The sequence below is a fragment of the Lepisosteus oculatus genome, chromosome 1 (genome assembly GCF_040954835.1).
Source record: "Lepisosteus oculatus isolate fLepOcu1 chromosome 1, fLepOcu1.hap2, whole genome shotgun sequence".
Taxonomy (NCBI): domain Eukaryota; kingdom Metazoa; phylum Chordata; class Actinopteri; order Semionotiformes; family Lepisosteidae; genus Lepisosteus; species Lepisosteus oculatus.
Genome location: NC_090696.1, coordinates 51,719,846 through 51,739,901, shown reverse-complemented (window position 1 = coordinate 51,739,901; position 20,056 = coordinate 51,719,846). Strand labels below are relative to the sequence as shown.

Here is a 20,056-nt window from a genome sequence, read left to right as displayed (position 1 = left end):
GTTTTGGCTTGTTTGCACAGCATGCTAAAACACCCTTATTCTCATTGTCATCATAAATACACCAGCATCCTTCTGCTATCTCAAATACTACAGAAGGTGCACAAAAATGGAAGTATCTAGGTAAATGAGAAACACCAACTATATTGAAAGCAAGGTCTTCCACAGAAGTCTCTTGTGTTAATTAACCAAATAGCATCAAAGTGCTTAAAGTTATGTATGAAAACACTGGACAGGCCTAGCTCCCCATTATTATGGCTTGACATTTTTCTTCTCTACCTGTACCTCACACACAACCTTTCTATATGACGTACAGAAGCAAAGATATATATTTGTACCATGGGACTGTACTGCTGGTTTACCAGAGTCAGTCACTTTGACAGCCATGCAGATTCCCAAGGTAACATGTTTTTACTCCTGTTTTGTTGTCACCTTTAACACATTTTATGCAATTTCTTTTTGGTTTAATATTCAAAAGTTCAACCATAGATGCTGTAGCGGCGAGGCTTATAAATAAGAAAGAATTAAGTGTTTCTGAGCTTCCCAAATGAGGCCCCATTTCTCTGTTCATCTCTGTGGTGCAGCCACAGAGAGGCCATTAGTGCAGGGTGATTTAAGGTCCTAGGACAGCTCCCAAAGGGGGATGCACTTAGCTAAGCCTGGCTATCATGATCAATGGTCATCCATTGGCGCCTATCTGTCTAGGGAGTGCCAGTTGGACATCTGGACTGCATTACTAAGTGTCAGGAGTAAGTGACTCATATCTCACCTTGATCAACCAATCAGGGACTGGTAGGGCCGAGTAACCCACGTGGGACTCTGATGCCCATGGATCTTTCAGCCAATCAATGAGCTGAAGTTCCTCCAGGTAAAAACAGGCAACACAGAGAGCCTGTGAGATTCAGATTCACAGAGATTCATTCAGATTCAGATTCAGATTCAACAAGATTCAGTAAGATTCTGGAGAGGATTCTGTGGACTGTTCTAAAGGGAATTCAAAGGAGAATTCCATGGCAGGACGGCCCAGGAGCAGAAGGCTCCCAAGGGCAGGACATTCTCGCAGCGCGCCTCCTGACCATCCTGAGACTCAGGACAACCACGGAACGGCCAGTGTGTCCGAGTGCCAGAACTTTCCTTTGTTCTAAGAGTCTAGAGTGGAGGTTGCCAGAGAGTAACCAGCAGCAGGCCTCGTGAACAGGTCGGAACTGTGGAAAGCTGAATCACTATTCAGAACTAGTTCTTCATCAGGAACGAACCGGTCCTCTTCCTGACTTGCTGGGACCCACAGTCATCTTTTCTCCTGTGCACAAACTTTGCTAGTTAAAGCCAACAGTAAGCATCAGCAGCACACCGTCGCAAGCCGCACAGCACAGCCTGGCACGGAGCCAGAGAGCGCGGATTGGACAGCAACAGCCTGCAACTGTTTCTTTGTGCCCACAGGAGATCTGAATCCCCAGAGATTGGATGAGTATTCAACTTCAATGCATTACAGCTCGAGAATTCAATTGTTATCCCAACCAGTTGATATCAATTTAATTCCTAAGAGTTATGTACTTGTTTTGAGTATCTAATGTAGACGTTGTAACCAAGTTCATTTACGAAACGGTCTTAATGAATGATATACTGAACGTATGTCCTCTTGATATGTGTAACTCTTTGTAACTGACCGAATATACCTTTTGTATTCTGATAACCCTCTCGATAAGATCTGTTAGGTTTATATGCATATTCTATGTATTAATAAATGTATCCTCGTGTATTAGTACCTGTGTGTGCGCGTTGTTTGAGTTATGTCGCATGGTTGGACTCTAAAGCCATCAAAAGAATCAACTTTGTGATTTACTGCTACAATTAATAATTGTCTCAGTAAATGCCCAAACCCTACAGAACTGGTGCCTTCAGAGAGCCACTATGATTACATATTTGGCGTCCGGTTTTCCTACAATGCAATAAAGTGTGAAGCTAAGACTTCAGCTACTAGGTGGTTCAAAACTTGGGTTTTGTTGTTAAATATACATCTCACAATAATTGTACTTAACCCTTTTCTACATAATTGTATCTGTTTTCTCCAAAAACAATTCACAATAAGTTACATACAGAACATCTTTGTACCTTTGAATGATAAAAACTTAATATGTTCTAGCAACATAAAATGTCAGGTATAAATATATAAATATCAGGTTCTTATTTTCTTATACATACAATACATTCTCATGTATATTCTTATAGATAATTTGCACACAACCATTTTTGATCTGGTTGATGTTTAATACAGGATACCATTCTGAAGCAAATCTAATGCACTTCTAGGTAAAATCTTGAAAGCAAGATTTCCCTTTAGTAATAAAGAGATATAGCTTGTTGCATACTTTTTTGATAAAGTTAGCATTTTATGGGTTATATGTACACTAAAAGCTTATTATCTTTATCATTATCAAACATTATCTTGTTTTAATAGTCCTTGCCACTTCTGAAAACATTTACATTATGGAGCATGGTTTTGAATGTTAAAGAAATATAGAACTATCAAATCAGTAATTTCTTAAAAACATCCGAGTTGCACAACAGTGTTGACATGTTTGGATCACAGGGTTTTAGTTACAACATTCCCTTGCAAATGTTTGGTTTATTTCCATGTAAAAACTACTGAGGACATGTCTATTAGAGCATTCGCCAAAGGAAATAAGATGACAGTCATAATGAAATAGTTCATAAAAGTGCAAAACGCAAAAATTGTAATATTTCATTGTTATTGTCTTATATCTAATGGAAGGGGGAACTTTTGAATCCCAAATATGAACTGCTTGTATGTCAATTGCATGTCCACGATGTAAGGAATTACTGTTGTGTTTCAAATCAAATACCATTGACATTCTTTTACTTAGGAAAAAATGTAGATTTGAAAAGTTACAAAATAATTATGTACAATGCCTTGCAAATGTATTATCCCATTCCAATGATGTCCAATTTGATTGAATTCCAAAGTATTTTTTTAATTCTTTGAATAAAGAACCAAGTGGAAACTTCTTTATTGTTTATTGCAGAGGCAGCTTGTTGAGAAGCAATTCAGAGGTCCAGAGGAAAGGCTCAACACATATTTTACCTTGCAAAAAGCAACATGTAGTCTTGGAACTCTCGCTTACCTTTCAGTTTTGATAATAATACAGATGCCATCCTGTTCAGTCTGAGGTTCTATTAAAATATTGTTTCTCTCACCTTTTAATTACAAGGTCAAGGCAAACAATGTTGCTTATTAAGCTCTAGAAGTTAATGATGTGTATAACTCTGTTCTCCTCCCAACTGATAGCTGATGTGGGGTGAGCATACTGGCGCACTATGGATGCTGTCACATCCAGGTAGATTCAGCACATTGGTGGTGGTGGAGGTAGGAGGTAGGAGTCCCCACTACCTGTAAAGCGCTTGAGTGGAGTGTAGAGAAAAGTGCTATATAAGTGAAAGCAATTATTATTACTGTATAACATTTTCCCTCAGACTTCACATCTTTTTGATTTAATGTAACAGTTACAGAACAGTTAAAAGTACAGTGATGTGAGTCATGTTGGAAATAGACAATGTTGGAAGCATTAAAAAATGCAAACAAAATGTAAGGATATATTGTTAAAAGCAAATAATTTAAATCGGTAATTTAAAAAAACACACAAGTAAGGCGCCATTTACCTCATCTGTATACAATATTGATCACCACCATACAAAAAAGATTTCTGCTATGGAATCAGTATAGAGATGAGCAACAACATAGAAGCTACCAAATTGAGCATTGATCCCTTTTCCGCAGGGCAGACAGACAAAAACATACACACACTAACAGCTAGGACCAATTTTCTAGAAGCTAATTAACCTAACTAATCCAGGTGGGTAGCTGCGTCAGCCTGCGTAGGCTGCAAAGGAACAAGTTATAGGTTTATTCCATGCTGAAAAGAGAAGAAAGAAAACACAACGTTTTGGCTGTGGAGCCTTCTTTGGGTGTCACAGCCGAAACTTTGTGTTTTCTTTCATCTCTTTTCAGCCTGGAATAAACCTATTATTTGTTCCTTTGCTACCTAATTAATCTGTCTTTGGACTGTGGAAATAAACTGGAGCACCTGGAGGAAACCACCAAAACATGGGGAGTGCATACAAACTCCATACAGATAGCACCCCAGATCTAGAATTGAATTTAGGGCCCCAGCACTACAAGGCAGCAATGCTTACCACTGCACCACCATGAAACCTGCTACACAGTCCAATTTCATTGTTTTGGTATTAAATCACTACTAAAATTGAGCTGTACTAAACAATCTTCTAAAAATGGAATGGTTCAAAAGAAGCATCTGTTTTCACATTAGTATGTACTACTGAATATTTTGTGCTATTGTTGTTTAAATGTTGCAATATTAAAACATTTAATTCCAGTATGACTAGATCATAACCCATGGTGATACAACACAATATGTAAGAAAACCCCCCAAAATTGAGTCCTATATCTTAACGCTATATTTACAGTTTTCCTTTTCTATTCTAAAATAAATATTTGAACACTTGATATATGAAATATGAATATTTGAACCAAATATATTGTATACAGAATGCTCAGTTAGCATTTCTAGGCAAATCACAGCATGAATGAGTATCTATCATTCCATCATTGAAATCAATATCAATATACTGTACATGTATGTGAATAATATAATCAGATAAATAGTTCAATTTGGATTGAATTGGATGTTAAGTGGAAACTGTGTTACTAGGAAACATATCAGCAATATGTGAAGAAAAATAAAGGTCTTTGTGCAATATTCTGTTTGACTTCATAAGATCTGTAATACAGAACCTCAGGACATTAGTGCCCTGAACAAAGATACATTCAACAATCCAAAATGTTTTCTTCCCAAATCGATTCCTTTGTACAAATCAAACCATTCATTTCAAGAAAATTATTTGAAACATTATAAATAAAAATATAACTCTTCATTATATTTAAATACATTTTCTCATATATAAGCATGTGTTTGCTATTGAAAACGACTGTCCATGAAATGCTTAGAAAACATCGCAAGGTTTGATTTTGAAGTCACAGATCTAAAATAACCCCAATAGGCCTGATATGACATATAAAAATACATCTTCCACATCCACAACTCCAGCAACACCGATCTTATTTCCACTCATCATCCTCTTCAGCAGTTGCAGCATCTAAAGCTGCAAGTGCCTCTGCCACCTCTGAATCTATAATGCTATCATAGTGTGCAGGCAATCCTGCCTCTCCATCTGATTCTTCGTAGACAGCAATTGAAGAAACTGGATCTTCTCCATCTGCTTCATTCTCCCCTAGTTTGGTGTCTTCTGAATAGATACTAGCTATGCCTGTATTTGCCTCTTCAGAAGTGTATGAAATATCACTTTTGGCATCTATTTTGTCATCTAAAAAATCATGCACATTTGAATGGCAATTTCTTGCATCAAAGTCACTTTCTGTTAAAATGTTTTTCAATTTTATTTGGAAATTGCAAGATGAAATCTTATTTTTTTCCTGAATAGATCCATCTGAAGCTTCTTTTGCATTTGTTTGAAATCCTGTAGGTGCCATTTGCATTTCACATTCTTCTAAATGGTCACTCTGTGCAGGCTGGATTGTGTTACTACTATTCAATGGAAAATTACCCATAGGGGAACAGTTAGTGGGCCCTATGTGATTTGAAATGGCGGATTTCTGAGATTCTTCAGTTCCTATAATATACATCCCTTTATCACTTGTAGATGTTTTTAAATCCAATTCTTCCCTGCCACAACACAACTGTCCATTAATAGAAATTATATGAACGTGATTCATTTGGTTTTTCTCATTTTCCGTACTTCTCACTGCTTTTTCCATTTCATCCTTATGGTAAATGAGGTCTGACTTGTTGAATTTCTGAATTGTTCTGGAGTTATCAATCTCAGCAGGCTGTTGTTGGTTAATAACATTGTGTATATGACTTCTTCGGCTATGGACATCAACAGGAACAGAAGGATCATACATGTAGCTGCAAAATCCAGAAAAAAAGGTTAATTAAAAGCGTACACACACTTACAGTACAATGTCTCCTGGACACAAAGAGACCCTTTGCTTGCTGTTCTATCATTCGTTTTATGTGAAAACTTTCAAACACTTTTTGTAATTTGAATATATGAATTTAGAATGTGAAAGAACAGTCATAAGAAAAGAAGTTACCATTGATTTTCCATCTTAGAATGAAAGAATGTTTTGATCATTGAGCCACAGCTGTAACATTTTCCAGCTTGTGCTGATTCAGCTCCCCTCTCAAGCCTTTATGAAAAAGTTTGTTATCAAGAAGAATCATAACTTGGATGATGGGAGTCTTGAGAAGGAAATATATCTTAATTTATGAGGACTGTGGAATGGCTCTGATGACGTATATGTATAAAAGCTAGGTTTCATGCTTCAATAGTTGTATTTAAAAAAAAAATAAAAATTGCATGTTTTAGTTTATTTTAATATGGATAAAGCATCAATGCTAAATATGTTTTAACCATTTAGATGCAATTCACCCTTAAATGGGAACAGGAGAACACTGGTGTCTTTCAACACCAGTTTAAACTTGAATAAGGCTCCACAAAAATAATTTCAGTATCAGAAGTCCCGGAACACCTTTTATAAAATAACAGTAGTCACTTTTCATATGGAAAGCAGTACAACACTTTCACCCTCTAATTTTTCATTTAACATTTAATGATTTAATTTGCTGTATGAAACTAATTCAAACAGGGCTAATAGTTCTACAGCCAACAGGGTTATATTGGTCTGGTCTAATTTTTTACTATCTAATAACACTTAAAAAAAAACAACAAAAAACTCCAGAAAGCTCTAGAAAATAATGAGGTTGTTCAATGAAATAGAAATGCACCAGTAAAAATGTTGTGCCACATTTTGTAAATCTAGTTTAAAATTCCTGGATAGTCTTTACTTATTACTTTAATTAATTTAAAGGCTATGTCTCCTTAATATTTTAACAGAAAGTATTTTACAGATGTAAGTGGAATATTTTTTCATACATAGTGATTCATTTTTAGTATTAAAATGCATGTAGTATTTTCCTCTTCTCACCTTTTTATCATTCTACAGCATCTACACCCCATCTGGCCAACTGTGTACTCAAGCTGCAAAAAGACAATGGTGAATTAGTATTTTCTGTGAGATAATGTACACATACAAATCCTGCAGCACAATTGGGACACTAAAATGCAGCCATAGTGCTTGGCTATGGTTCTTACCATTTAAAGGCAATGCAAAAGTCAGGGTTTCACATACGTTATAGCTATGTTTTCATTCCTGGACCTTCAACAATGATTTTGACACAAAAATAAAGCAGCTATATCACACACCATTAAACATTCTGATCAAACCATAAATAAGAGAAGCCAAGCAAGTACCTGACACTCCTCTCTGATCCTTGCAAACTAAATGTACTTGCTCTGCTTGTTCTTGCATTTGCATACATTTCCTTACTCTGTTTTGAGAAACACTGAAAGTTTTGGCAATAATGTTCACTGAATAACCTTCACAATGCAAGAATTCTATTTATGAAATAAATAGAATCTAAACTCTGTGAAAAAAGTTTACAATAAATGTAAGGAGGGGTATTTCCTATGTTACATTATTTTATTTTTTATTTAATCCTTTAATGAACCAGATTAAAACTAATTCTTATTTTTTAAAATTGACACAATATTCATTAAAGCAGGGCATTTATTAAAGCAGTTTGAGCACAAAACTAGCTCAAGGGGACAACAGCAGTATCCGCAGTTTAACATTTGAATCTGTGACCCTCTGGTATAGAGTCCTTTAACTGCTTCTTCACAGTTACAAAGATATGAGTAAACAAGGTAAGAACATTTTGTACTGATCCTTTACTTCTAAATGCCAAACCTATACCATACTAGCTTTCAGTAGAATTTCAGCAATACTGATGTAAACAGTTTCCACCACAAATGTTTATTAATAACCTTGTAGAAGTATTAACACCTTCCCAGTAATGTCCTGTTGTGGATGTATTCATTCTGAGATGATCTGTTCCACTATTATTACCTATTATTGCACTCAGAGGACATTCAACTGTCAAAGTAACTAACCTGAACTAATTTAGGCTTTCCAAACATAAATACGTATGTAATTTACATATTTCAGTTTTTGATTTTTCAGAATTATTGAGAAATGTTATGTTGTCAAAAATGAGAGATAATATATGATAGGTGACAGGCCAGGAGTCCACTAGAATGATGTTCTTCTGTTATTCTAGAGACCAGTCTGCTCTTTATAAGCTTGTTTTGAGGTGTCATGATGGTTCGTTTGCAGGACTAGTCTACATCAATCATATACTGTAGCTCTCTACTGGTGGAGCTCTAACAAAATAACAACAGTACCAATGCCATCATGAGCTGAGGGGTGGTAGCTTCATCATCCTTTTGTCTGTTTTCATAATTCCTGTCATAATTCCTGTCAGATTAATAGTACTCAACATGCAAAGCAACACACAAAACAAAACAAATGATATAATCATTTCCTTTTTTTCTTTTTTCTTGGTTAGTTATCATTAACCATTTTATAACTTACACACAATATCATCATTAAACTACCTACAGATAGAAATTTACAATGCATTTTAGTGTAGCTTACACTAATGACTTAACAGCTATGCATGCACGCTTTCACTACTGGAGTTATGTGACAAGAGCTACACAGCTGGAAGGTCCAGTGTGCAGCTATATCAACCTTAGATCCCAACCTTAAAATATAAGTCAATTTTTCTGTGGAATATGTTGTAGGCTTTATATTCCATAGTTGATCATGACTAACAGAATTATGTATAAGGGACTAAAGTTTACAAAAAAACACCACCCAATTGTGGCACAAAAAACTTTATTTTTAAATTAAATTGGCTGATAACCTCAACTCAGGGGTGGCAGTGAAATAAAAAAATTGTTGTACTGGAACCAAATTAAGAAATGAAACACACTATAAATTGCTCCCTTTGAGATAAAGAAGCTAGTATCTGGTTCCGTGTTTATGATTCCAGAGCAGCAAATAAGGTCTTGGTAGTACATTGTATTAATTTAACATAACATCCCCTGATTTAAAGTTTACACCTGAAGTCCAGTACAGTATATCCTTATATTCTGTTTGCCTTTTTTACGTCCCCTTATGTCTTAAAGTTGTGGATGATATCCCAAAGACCTGAGTAGGTCTTTGTTGCCTCAAGTTCAATGTTTTCAATTTTGCATCTATATTTTATAGCAAATTGCATGTAAATCTATGCATTTGTCTGTGTTAAATGTCATGTACCTGACGTGGCCAGTCTTGAATTCTATCTAAAATATTTTAAATTTCATGTCAGTATTTGCTCAATCCTATTTGGTCAATCTCTGAAAACATAACTAGTTTACAAAGTACACCAGAATCTACACCAATATAAATTATTAATAGCTGTGATCCAAATACAGAGATTATTAGCTGTACTCTGTTCTCTGCTAATTGTATTGTTATATTTTTTTAAATGATGCACAGACTTCAGTCTAGCGAATGTTATATATCCAGCCATCCAAAATGCATGCCTCAGTTGGATATATAAAAAGAGTTTATTTTACAGTTTTATTATACAGTGGATATAAAAAAGCCAGAAATCAAGATAAATCATTTAATGTAACCTTGCAACCAACAAAATTAAGAAGAAAAACAAATAGATAATTATTAGGAAAAATAATTTAAATTAAAAAAACGTTTGCATTTATTACAGCAGTAAGTCTTTCTGAATAATCACAAGTAAGTCTTTGTCTCTATCAACTTTGCACACCTGGACTTTGCAATTTTATCCCACTCTTTCTGAAAAAAGTTCAAGCTCCATTATATTGTCAGAGGATCTCCTGTGCACAGCCCTCTTTAGGTCATTCCACAGGTTTTCTATGGGATTGAGGTCTGGGCTCTGACTGGGCCATTCCAAGACTTCGATCTTCCTTTTCTGAAGCCATTCCTTGGTTGACTTGGTTGTGTGCTTTGAGTCGATCATTATCATGTTGGAAGGTGAAATTCCTCTTCATCTTCAGCTTTCTGACAGTTATCACATGCAAGGAGTGACCAATACCTGCCAGAAATTCCTGCAGCTTCTTTAATGTTGCTGTAGGCCTCTTGGTAGCCTCCCTGATAAATTTTTCCCTTGTCCTCAGATTTGGTGGGTTGTCCTGATCTTGTCAATGTCCCTGTGGTGACTTTTATGGTGACTTTTATTGTCCTTGTAGCGGTAACGGTCAAAGCACTGTAATGTAACTCGCTGCACCCAATGGTTCAAAGTACGATCAGAGCATAACTTTCGGTTTGTTCCTTATATGGAAGGAATACATAAAAATAGTGCACTATTATAGCGTGTTGTTGGCTCCAGTGTGAATTTGTGTATCTGGATAAATTTAGTTAAGTCTTTAAGTTAAACAAAGGAGGGAAGAAGGGTTATTTGTACAATTGCCAGTAACCGGAGAGTAGCTTATCCATATTTTGAAACTGCAACTTAACAGTGAAGACAGACGGGTTACACCTTCAAATTAGCCAGTCACTCTCTATGTTGTTTACTAATGTACACTGTCTAGATGCCAATGTTCTTGTTATGCGAACAAGAATAAGCTCTTGCTTATTAAACTCTGAAATTCTGACTCTATATTCCCCTCATTTAGCTGAAATGGATAAAGAAATCATGCAGTAGTTATATGTATTGGAAGGTGCTCTGTTTTATTAACAGACACTCTGACTCAAACCTGTGTCGTAACAGTGATATAGACGTGGGGAATGTCATCCTCATTAAACAATGTGCATATCGTGTAAATCCTGCTAAACTAGAAGCATTGCAGAAGGTGATAAACTGTATGGTATTGGAGCGCAGTTTAGTTCAAAGATGGAAGTCCTTAAAGCCCCCCTGTTTATTGGTACCAAACATTGATGAGCCGCCAGGGTTCTGTACAGATTACAGAAATGTGAATGCTCGTATGGACTGTTTAACCATAATCAAGAAACGATGCACTGTTCCCTTTTGTAACAGGGTTATTCCCTGGAAATTAGACACAAGAAGAGTATTATTGGACAATCTTGTGTGGCTCTGGCATAATTCTTTTTAATGTTCTAATATTCCAATACTGTAGATATTATTAATAACCTTTTAAATCTGAAGCTGTTGACTCTACTTCACACCTGCATGTCAAGATCATGGTTTTGAAATAAAAACAAAATCAAATTTGTTACAATTACCATCAGGAGAAAAAAAAGGTTTATTTTTTATTTATATGTGGCTGCTGCAGTTACACCTTTTGCAATGGCCGGTTAACCCTTCCAAATTGCTTTGTCAGTTTGTCCGTGGAGGGCTCTCCCTGACATCTGACACTCCTCCATACGCTTAAGTGAAAAATTAATAAAAACGCCAATGTAAACGCCATATTAACAATTGATTGAAAATAAAAACGGTTGAAAAGTTCTCTAAAGCCTTCTCAGTCAAGAACGAGAATTCATGTAAGGAGCTGCATCAGCATGCGTATGCTGCTAAAGATCAGGTAAAGAGGAAAGAAAACACTTTCAGAGAAAACAGTTTCAGGTGTAAAGAGCCCTAATTCAATGGCAGCCTAAATGTTTCCCCACACACCCTGCCCCGCTGCAATTGGAATATACACAAATATTGTGTTTCCCAGATGTAAGGATAGTATTTCTGGCTTTCTGAACTCGCTTACACCTGGGATGAGCTTTGAACCAGGTACTAGATATTCTTTACATTAAAGTTGTAGAAAAATTTTCACAAATTGCAATCTTTAAAATGCCTGTGGTTTGAAGGTTCTGTGCCATTTGATGGTGGAGATATTGACATCTGAAGCATCCTGTCTCAAAAATAACCCAGTATAACCCAGTGGGCGTGTCATGTCCAAACGCGGTATAACGTGTCATTTCACGTCATACCGCAAATTACCATTTGCAAATTTAATTATGTTAATAGTATCCAGAATCACCTTGTAAAACCACCAGGAGGAGCTAATAAAGCTTAACCTCTCATGTACAGCATTTGAGCTTTTAAATTTAAACTGTGTATTACAGAATGTTAATCATCATACATTAAAAAGTTGGTATATTTTATGAAAGCAAGATTGCTCAGTTGGGCAAAAGTACACAACCTACCTTTAACATAAATATTTTAAATTATTAGACATTACTAATAGTATTAATAATGAATGAATGAACATTCTTTGTAACCGTCTTTGTAAACGAAAATACTATTTTTTCATTGACAAAAAGTAACACCACAGTTTTTCGTTGAGACGTATTCGTTTCCAATCATACAAAGTAAGTTTTGAGAATCTCCGATTCACCATGCCTTTCACATGCTCATGAACGATATTAATTTAGGAACATAAACATATTATGTAAACTGTATATTGCTGGTATTGGTAGTCTTACATGTGGTTATTTCGGAAACATTTTGACATGCAACTTCTGACCATATAACTGTATGTTTATATACTTTGTGAAAAGCGATCGTTTTAACCTTTTCTGCAAATACGCTTGTTATCGGAGTAGACAAAAGCATACTTTCAGAATTTGATTAATAGGGAATATAAAATGGAATCGCGCATCTAAAGAAATTAATAACGATATAATTATATTCATGCACTGTAACACAAACAAATGGCAGTCCCATGACTGCGTCAGTGGTGTGATGGTTTAAGTGACTGACTTATAAGTGAGAGGTTGGGTGTTCATATCCAGCTATCGCCACAAACATTTCTTTGAAAAAACTAAAATAGCAATATTATGGACACTCTATTGACTTTTTTATATTTCTAAATATCACAACATGTTCATACTGTATGTACACAGCGGTACCACAGGGTGTAGGGCACAAATCCACGTGATCCCGAAAGCCCTACATTAATATTGTGCATTCGCCTGGCACTGCACAGTTTTCATCTCTCTCTCCCTCTCCCCTGGAGTGACGCCTGTGCCGAATTTCACTCCACTGTCTGAGTCTCTGTGTCTACATTGTGTGTAAACAAACCGGTTTCACAGGTATTTTCAAAGTAGAACAGGGCAAGTCTTCCAATGAAAGACACACACTCCACCTTCCCCCAAGGACAGGTTTTTTTAGAAAAACAGATTCACAACGCGAAGCTGTGTCAGTCTTCTGTGTAAAAAAAATCGGTTTGAACACCATGGGTGCTGTTTTTAAGACGCTGCTGAGTCAAGTATAGGAATTTTCCTGCTGTCAGCAGTATCATGTATATAGTTGACCCTTACCTGAATTAAAACTGGACATAAAAAAGGGTTTCAGAAATCAAACAAAGCTTTATTCCTGTGCTTACAGTCTGGGTAATTGGAGGCTAAGCTGTTATGCTTCCTATAGTGATATACAGCCGGGGCATTCAGGAATGTGAGTTATGTGAGTCAGATTATGAATGAATAAAACCATTTTATTAAAAACACATTTGCGTTTGTTTGGGTGCTGTACCAGCTGTACCGAAAAATAAAGTGCCCTTTTTCGAGTGTCTGAGTCACTGTGTCCGTCCTATATATTACTGCCACAATATGTCTTCTTTGTGTCACAAAACACTGACTTGCTTTAACAAAATATATTTACTAATCCTTTCATCTGGCAATCTACCTGAACGCCCAACTATCTGAGAAGCCCTCCGTGAAACCAAAAGAACTACAACTGAACAGGTTACACTATGATTTGAGTTTGCTTGACGTCACTGCGAAGAGGCTCTGGTGAAATTTCTCTGTGAACTAAAGAGTTAAAGTGTCTCCTCATTTTAACGGGAAGGGATGTTGTGCTTTAAACGAGAGTGTGGCATTACTTTTTGTCAATGAAAAAGTGTGTGCATGTGTGTGTGTGTCATTCTCTGTACTGAAAAATAAATCACCGTGAGTCACTGTGTCCGTCCTATATAATAATGTGTTTACGAAATAACCATATGTAAGACTTTGATGCTTAAAATGTTTAGGGAGAAAGTGGAATACTGGTGTGTATTTTTTCTTTAAAATACCAATACCAGCCATATACAGTTTCTGACGTAGGGATTTCTATATTTATGTCTTTATTTAGTGGTTACATTAGTGACAAAGGCTAAACTTTTTGCTTCAGTAATGCGTATGCCGTATGGCATACATGTTTGTTTTGGGTTTTGCTTGTTCACATATCTCCCCTTTTTATAAAACGACATGGTTGAAAACTGTTCCAGAGCCACTGTTGTTTCATCAGTGAAAAGTACACCATGAAATGCCTCTCCCTGTAAAGAATGATACAAGATGTGAAGAAGGGGTTCTAAGCAACAGGCTTGAGTTTATGGCAGGAAAAGGGGATGACAGATACAGATGCAGCCATTCAAAATGCGCGGGCGATACAGCATTATTTTCCGGCACGCTGTACGCAGTATACCGCGAGTTACCGGTAAATACTGCTAGTACCTGTAAATTCCCCTATAATATGACAAGCAAAATAATAGTATCCGGAATTTCCGCAAGGTGGAGCTAATAAAGCTCAACCTCTCATGTTTGAGCTGTGGCCATCAAAGTCTTTAACGAAGATATTACTAATAGTATTAATAATGAATGACCTTGGACAAGCTGTAAGTGTAAACTCAAAGTATTGCCCTGGTCAACATTATTTTTTTCATTGACCGTCTTTGTAAAAGTAACACCACAGCATTTCGCAATCACGCATTTGTTTCCAATCATGCAAAGTACAGTAATTTTTGAGAATCGATTCACCATGCCTTTCACATGCTCAAAAAAGAGATTGATTTAGGAACATAAACATATTACCGTATGAAAACTGTACTGTATACAGTATGTATATGTATATTTAATGTCTTAACTGTGCCTGTTTAAGTATTGAATATTCATATCTAATTTTACCACTAAAGGGAAATCTTAGTAGCTGAGCATAAAAAGAATAGGAGCATACTGCAACGCGTGTGAAGGCCATAAACTATATTAATTTTGGAACATAAACATACAGTATATGGCTGGTCTCGGTACTTTAAAGAAAACATACACAAAACATGGTTTCATTATGACCAGAATCGGTCTTGAGATATTTTTAACTTGATTTACAGTATTTGAGAGGTATGTCTTAACACCGATACTACAGTACGTAAATACTGCTCACGTATATGTTTCTAGTTTTATATTATGCATTTCATACGGTCAAATTACTTTTGAGCAAATAATAAGAAGCGCGAAACGGTATGCCCAGGGCGTTTTAGTTTCGTTTTGTGCTGGGACTCTGCTTTAACAATGTCGCCGTGGATTGATTAGAGATATCAAGTACATACAAGTCATTTTTTAAATGTTGTAGTTAGTCTTGTAAAAATGTTACGAGTACATCATCTATCAACAATTACACAGGTTCTGTTTCCATATTACGGATTTTGGTTACGTAATATTATTTTCTAAATTTCACGTTGTGAATTTATGATTTGGGCAAACAGAGCCGCAAAGAAGTACATTATGGGTTGTTGGTTTTTTTGCAGTTTTATTTAGAACAAGCGATGCTTAAACCTTTGTCTGATTCTTGTGAAACTATCCACATGACAGTTACAGTACCTAGGAGTTGACTTCAGTGATGTCACTGATGGGATGTTTCTAAAAATCCGTCCTCTGTAAAACGTCTTCTCTAGTTGTCCTGCATATGTATTCAGTAATGAAGCTGTGTGTATTGAGCCTGGATCTCTATATTTCTGTATGAACCAGCTTAGAGGGCTAAAGACAGCTTGTGTTTAAATTGAGTGTAAGGTAATTTATGCTTCTAAAGTCATGGTCAGCATTTATTATTGTACTGTGCTGTAAACTTGTTCTGTGCCTATTCACATTATTTTATAGCGTTTTTATAGCGTTATCAAATCTGGTGGCGCTGTGTGTTAGTTTCCTGACTCCCATGTCACATGGTCTGTGATTGAATCCCATGGAACTACGACTTTATTTTTTAACAAACATTTCTTTGAAAAAATGAAACGTTTCCCTTGGTCAGAGATTAAATAAAACCTCACTCGCACCAAACAAATTTATATTTCTAAATATCACAACATGATCGAATTTAAGTCTTTTTAATAACAATGAATAGTTATTAAAAATAGTTATTTATATTGATTTGAATCGCGTTTTGATTTAAATCGTAAACGCGTGTTTAAATATATGTGTTTAATGGCGATATACTGTATAAAAGCGCTGATTCTTATGGAGTGTGTTCCGCCGGGGATTCAAAAAAAATATTTTTTTTAATCACATATCTAAGGAAAATTGCAGTATAACTTTGTTCATGCACAAACAGTGGCATGTTACATTATAATTTGGGTGTCTCCTCTTGCCAGAAAGCTCTAAATTGCATTTTGAGTGCGATTTTTGACTTTTTCTAAATTGCAACCCATAAATAAAGCTGATAAAGCTTAGACTAACTGTATTCTAAACTGTATTACAACAGCACATTGGACAATGCAATGTAAATTGCAAAAGTGCACTTGGAATCTGTCCAAGCCCTCCTACCAAAATTATTTAAACTGCGACACTGATCATTCATCTCTAAATAAACTTTATTTTATATAGCGTTTTAAGCGAATAGGTAATTAGATTGCTCATAAACCTAATCACTTTTTCTACATAAACACAGCGTGATTGCTCTCTGAAAATGCTTTTCCTTTATATTTAGGCTCAGATTTCAACTATAGATCGTATTATTATAAACTTTCTTGGAAAAATGTATTTTATGTAAACCATGTTTGCTATTAATTCATTTAGGGCTAAAATACGTTCATTGTCTTCCAATCGAGTCGAGTTGACATTGGAAGCTTGCCACTCCCGGACTGTTACACCAACGCATTAGCATGTTAAAGCGGTTCCATTGAGGAGCCCAGCTACCAGTTAACACTGTACTTCCTACTTTGAAAATACCTGTGAAACCGGTTTAATTCGTCACAGCCAGCACTCCGGCAGAAAGGGGGTTGTACTCGTAAAGTAGAAGCAGGCGAGATTTCCAGCGAAAGACACCCCCCCCCCAAAAAAAAAAACCAGTAAGCAGTAATGCTTTATGTTGAAAATCGAGGTGGATTTCGTTTATGATAAAGAGGATAAACTGGGATGGGAGCAGGCTTTGGTTTTGCATAAGGGGCGGGGTTATGATAATTGGAGGAATTTGCGAGAGTATAATGGTTTGATATATTTGATTTTGTATGGTGGTCGTTATCTATGTTTTTGGTTGGTATTATGTTTATATGGTTGTTTTTGATGGTTGGTTGCTATTATGGTTATTAATAATACGATCTATAGTTGAAATCTGAGCCTAAATAAAAAGAAAAGCAAGTGATTATGTTTATGAGCAATCTAATTACTTATTCGTTTAAAACGCTATATAAAATAAAGTTTATTATTAATTTGCTGGACAGAGCGGTGAACATTATTATGCATAAGACAAAGATAACGATCCTGATCAGTTTAGAAATCTGTGTACGCTGTAAGGTTTTTACTTCTTAAACTTTTAAAATACACGTTTCGAATAGAAAGAAATCCTCTTCCTGGTTCAGTCGCATGAAGAGAGAGGCAAAACAGCCCTACACAGCCCTGTCGCAGTACACGAATATAATCATATCGTTATTAAATTCTTTAGATACGCGATTCCATATTATATTAGCAGAAAAGCTTAAAACTACCACTTTTTCACACGCTATTTCACATGTTAGTTAAATTTAATTTATTTAGATATTATATATTTATATCTCTGACCAAAGGAAACGTCTCATTTTTTCAAAAAAATGTTTGTTGATTGTTATCAAAAATGACTTAAAATCGATCATGTTGTGATATTTTGAAATATAAAAGTCAATTGATTGTCCATAATATCGCTATTCTATTTTTTCGAAGAAATGTTTGTTAAAAGAAAAGTCCAGCACCAGCTGGATTTGAACACACAACCCGTGAGTTGGTAGTCGGGCAAGTAGACCAGTATGCTACAGGGGAAGTTGCATGAAGAGGGAGGCTAAACAGCCCTACACAGCCCTGTCGCAGTACACGAATATAATTATATCGTTATTAAATTCTTTAGATACGCGATTCCATATTATATTCCCTATTAATCAAATTCTAAAAGTATGCTTGTTGACTCCGGTATCTCTTTAGTTAAAGACTACGATGCTTAAAATTTTTAGGGAGAAATGGAATACTGGTGTGTATTTTTTACTTTAAAGTACCAAGACCAGCCATATACAGTACTGTATGTTTATGTTCCAAAATAAATATCGTTTATGGGCTTCACACGCGTTACAGTATGCTCCTATTCTTTTTATGCTCAGCTACTAAGATTTCCCTTCAGTGGTAAAATTCAATATCTACAACGGGCACAGTAAAGACGTTTACTGTACTGTAAATCTTTCTACGACAGACCAATGGACCACGAGTGCCCCTGTCAGTCAACCAATCACGTACCGCGGTACCCCGCGTCATCTTGCGTCATGATGCGCGACGCCGCAGCCAATTACCTCCAGTACGTGTCTGTACCGCTCACTTTGAATGGCTGCATCTGTAAGGATTCCAGATGCCAGCTAGGAAACCCCCAGGGAAGGTAATCTAATTGACCATTTTGCCAGGGTCTGTAAACTGGTCAAACACCGTGACCTCCCCACCCTTACCATAATACTGAGCTACGTCAGAAGTGGCAGGAAAATGCTATACAAACTAAAAGTTTTTACCGGCACTTTGAACAATACTTCGGTTTTGCTGTTCCTTTCAGGATGGGGACTTCGGTTTTATTGGTCCTTTATTGTGTATGCAATAAACTCATCTGTTTAACTTCATCTCGGGATCCAGAACTTATTCTTTCTGTTACAACAATTTTGGCATAGTTGGCGGATACTTCAGAAGGCGCAGAACTTCCCATCGGCAGGAGAGACGGTCAGCATGCACATTACTAAGAGGTAAGGACTCCTCTTTTATTAAAAGCCCCGACTCTCGTCTGACCGATTGGAAAGTCTCTGTTCCCTTCAAGAATCGCCCAATATGATGGATAAACGTGAGTTTCAGGATACCTCTGGCCCGGGGAAGACACCGGTGTATGTAATGGGTGGTTGGCTGTAAGGCCAGAATTTGGTCTGGCAGGTGGTGATCTGCGGTATAGGCGTTCGAAATTGGTACATGGCTTAATTGCGCATGGAGTATTTTGAACGGCTTTGGACCTTTACCGCAGAGCTCAGAACTGATTTGGGCCTTAAATGTGCACAGGAGTTCTGAAACTGAGTTGTGCCTTAAGTAGGCACATAATCCAGAACTGGTTTTGTCTTAATTGCGATTTTTTCTGAGGCTCAGAACAGGTGTGGGCCTTAATTGCGGCCGGGGTTATGAAGCTTGAGGGGTGCTTTAATTGCATGTATAATCCAGGACTGGTTTGGCCTTAATTGCGCGCAGGAGTCCTGAGATGAGCTTTGCCTTGATCGTGCACAGATTGGCATAGAGTGGTTTTTGTTGTTTTAAAGAGAACAGGAGAGAAGTAGATGATATATCCATATATGTATGTTTTTATGTTTTCCTTGTTTGTGAACATATACACACACATAATGCCAACATAAACACACCTCATAATAAAAGAGCAAAGCACTAAGTAGCAGGATTTAAAGGATGTTGAGATCCGAGAATAGCCCTGACTGGAGCCCAGTGCGTAAGTCCACCCCGGGGCATAAGCAGTAATGCTGACGTTCTGGGGATGGTGAATTACTGATCCAGGAAGGGAGTTCTCAAGGAATTGTTTCTTGCCTGTGAACAGTGCCTCTCTAAAGACTCTGAGAGGCATTTAGATCTGGAGGTACTGTAACAGACGCCCTTAGTTGAATAAGTGCAGGAATGCACAGGATTTCCAAGTGAAAGCACCCCCCTATGATCTGTTAACTCACACACGACAAAGTAACTCTTCAAGAAACCGAACATGGAAATCGGAAAATCGAAATCGGAAAAGTGTAAGTTGACAGAAAGGGAAGGAAAATATAGGAAGAAGATGTGTTTGTC

General features: G+C 36.5%; 1 protein-coding gene across 1 annotated transcript in view; it reads right to left on the bottom strand.

Moving 5' to 3' along the window:
• Positions 1 to 3,985: 3,985 nt before the first annotated feature.
• The window catches only part of LOC102687749 (NACHT and WD repeat domain-containing protein 2), a 227,044-nt gene continuing 210,973 nt past the window's right edge, over positions 3,986 to 20,056 (bottom strand). Inside the window, exons 7-8 of the mRNA XM_015344866.2 lie at positions 7,103 to 7,155; positions 3,986 to 6,020 (exon numbers count right to left, since the gene is read on the bottom strand). Of these exons, the coding sequence (XP_015200352.1) occupies positions 7,151 to 7,155 (5 nt within the window). The 3' untranslated portion in view covers positions 3,986 to 6,020; positions 7,103 to 7,150. The remainder of the gene's footprint in view (positions 6,021 to 7,102; positions 7,156 to 20,056) is intronic.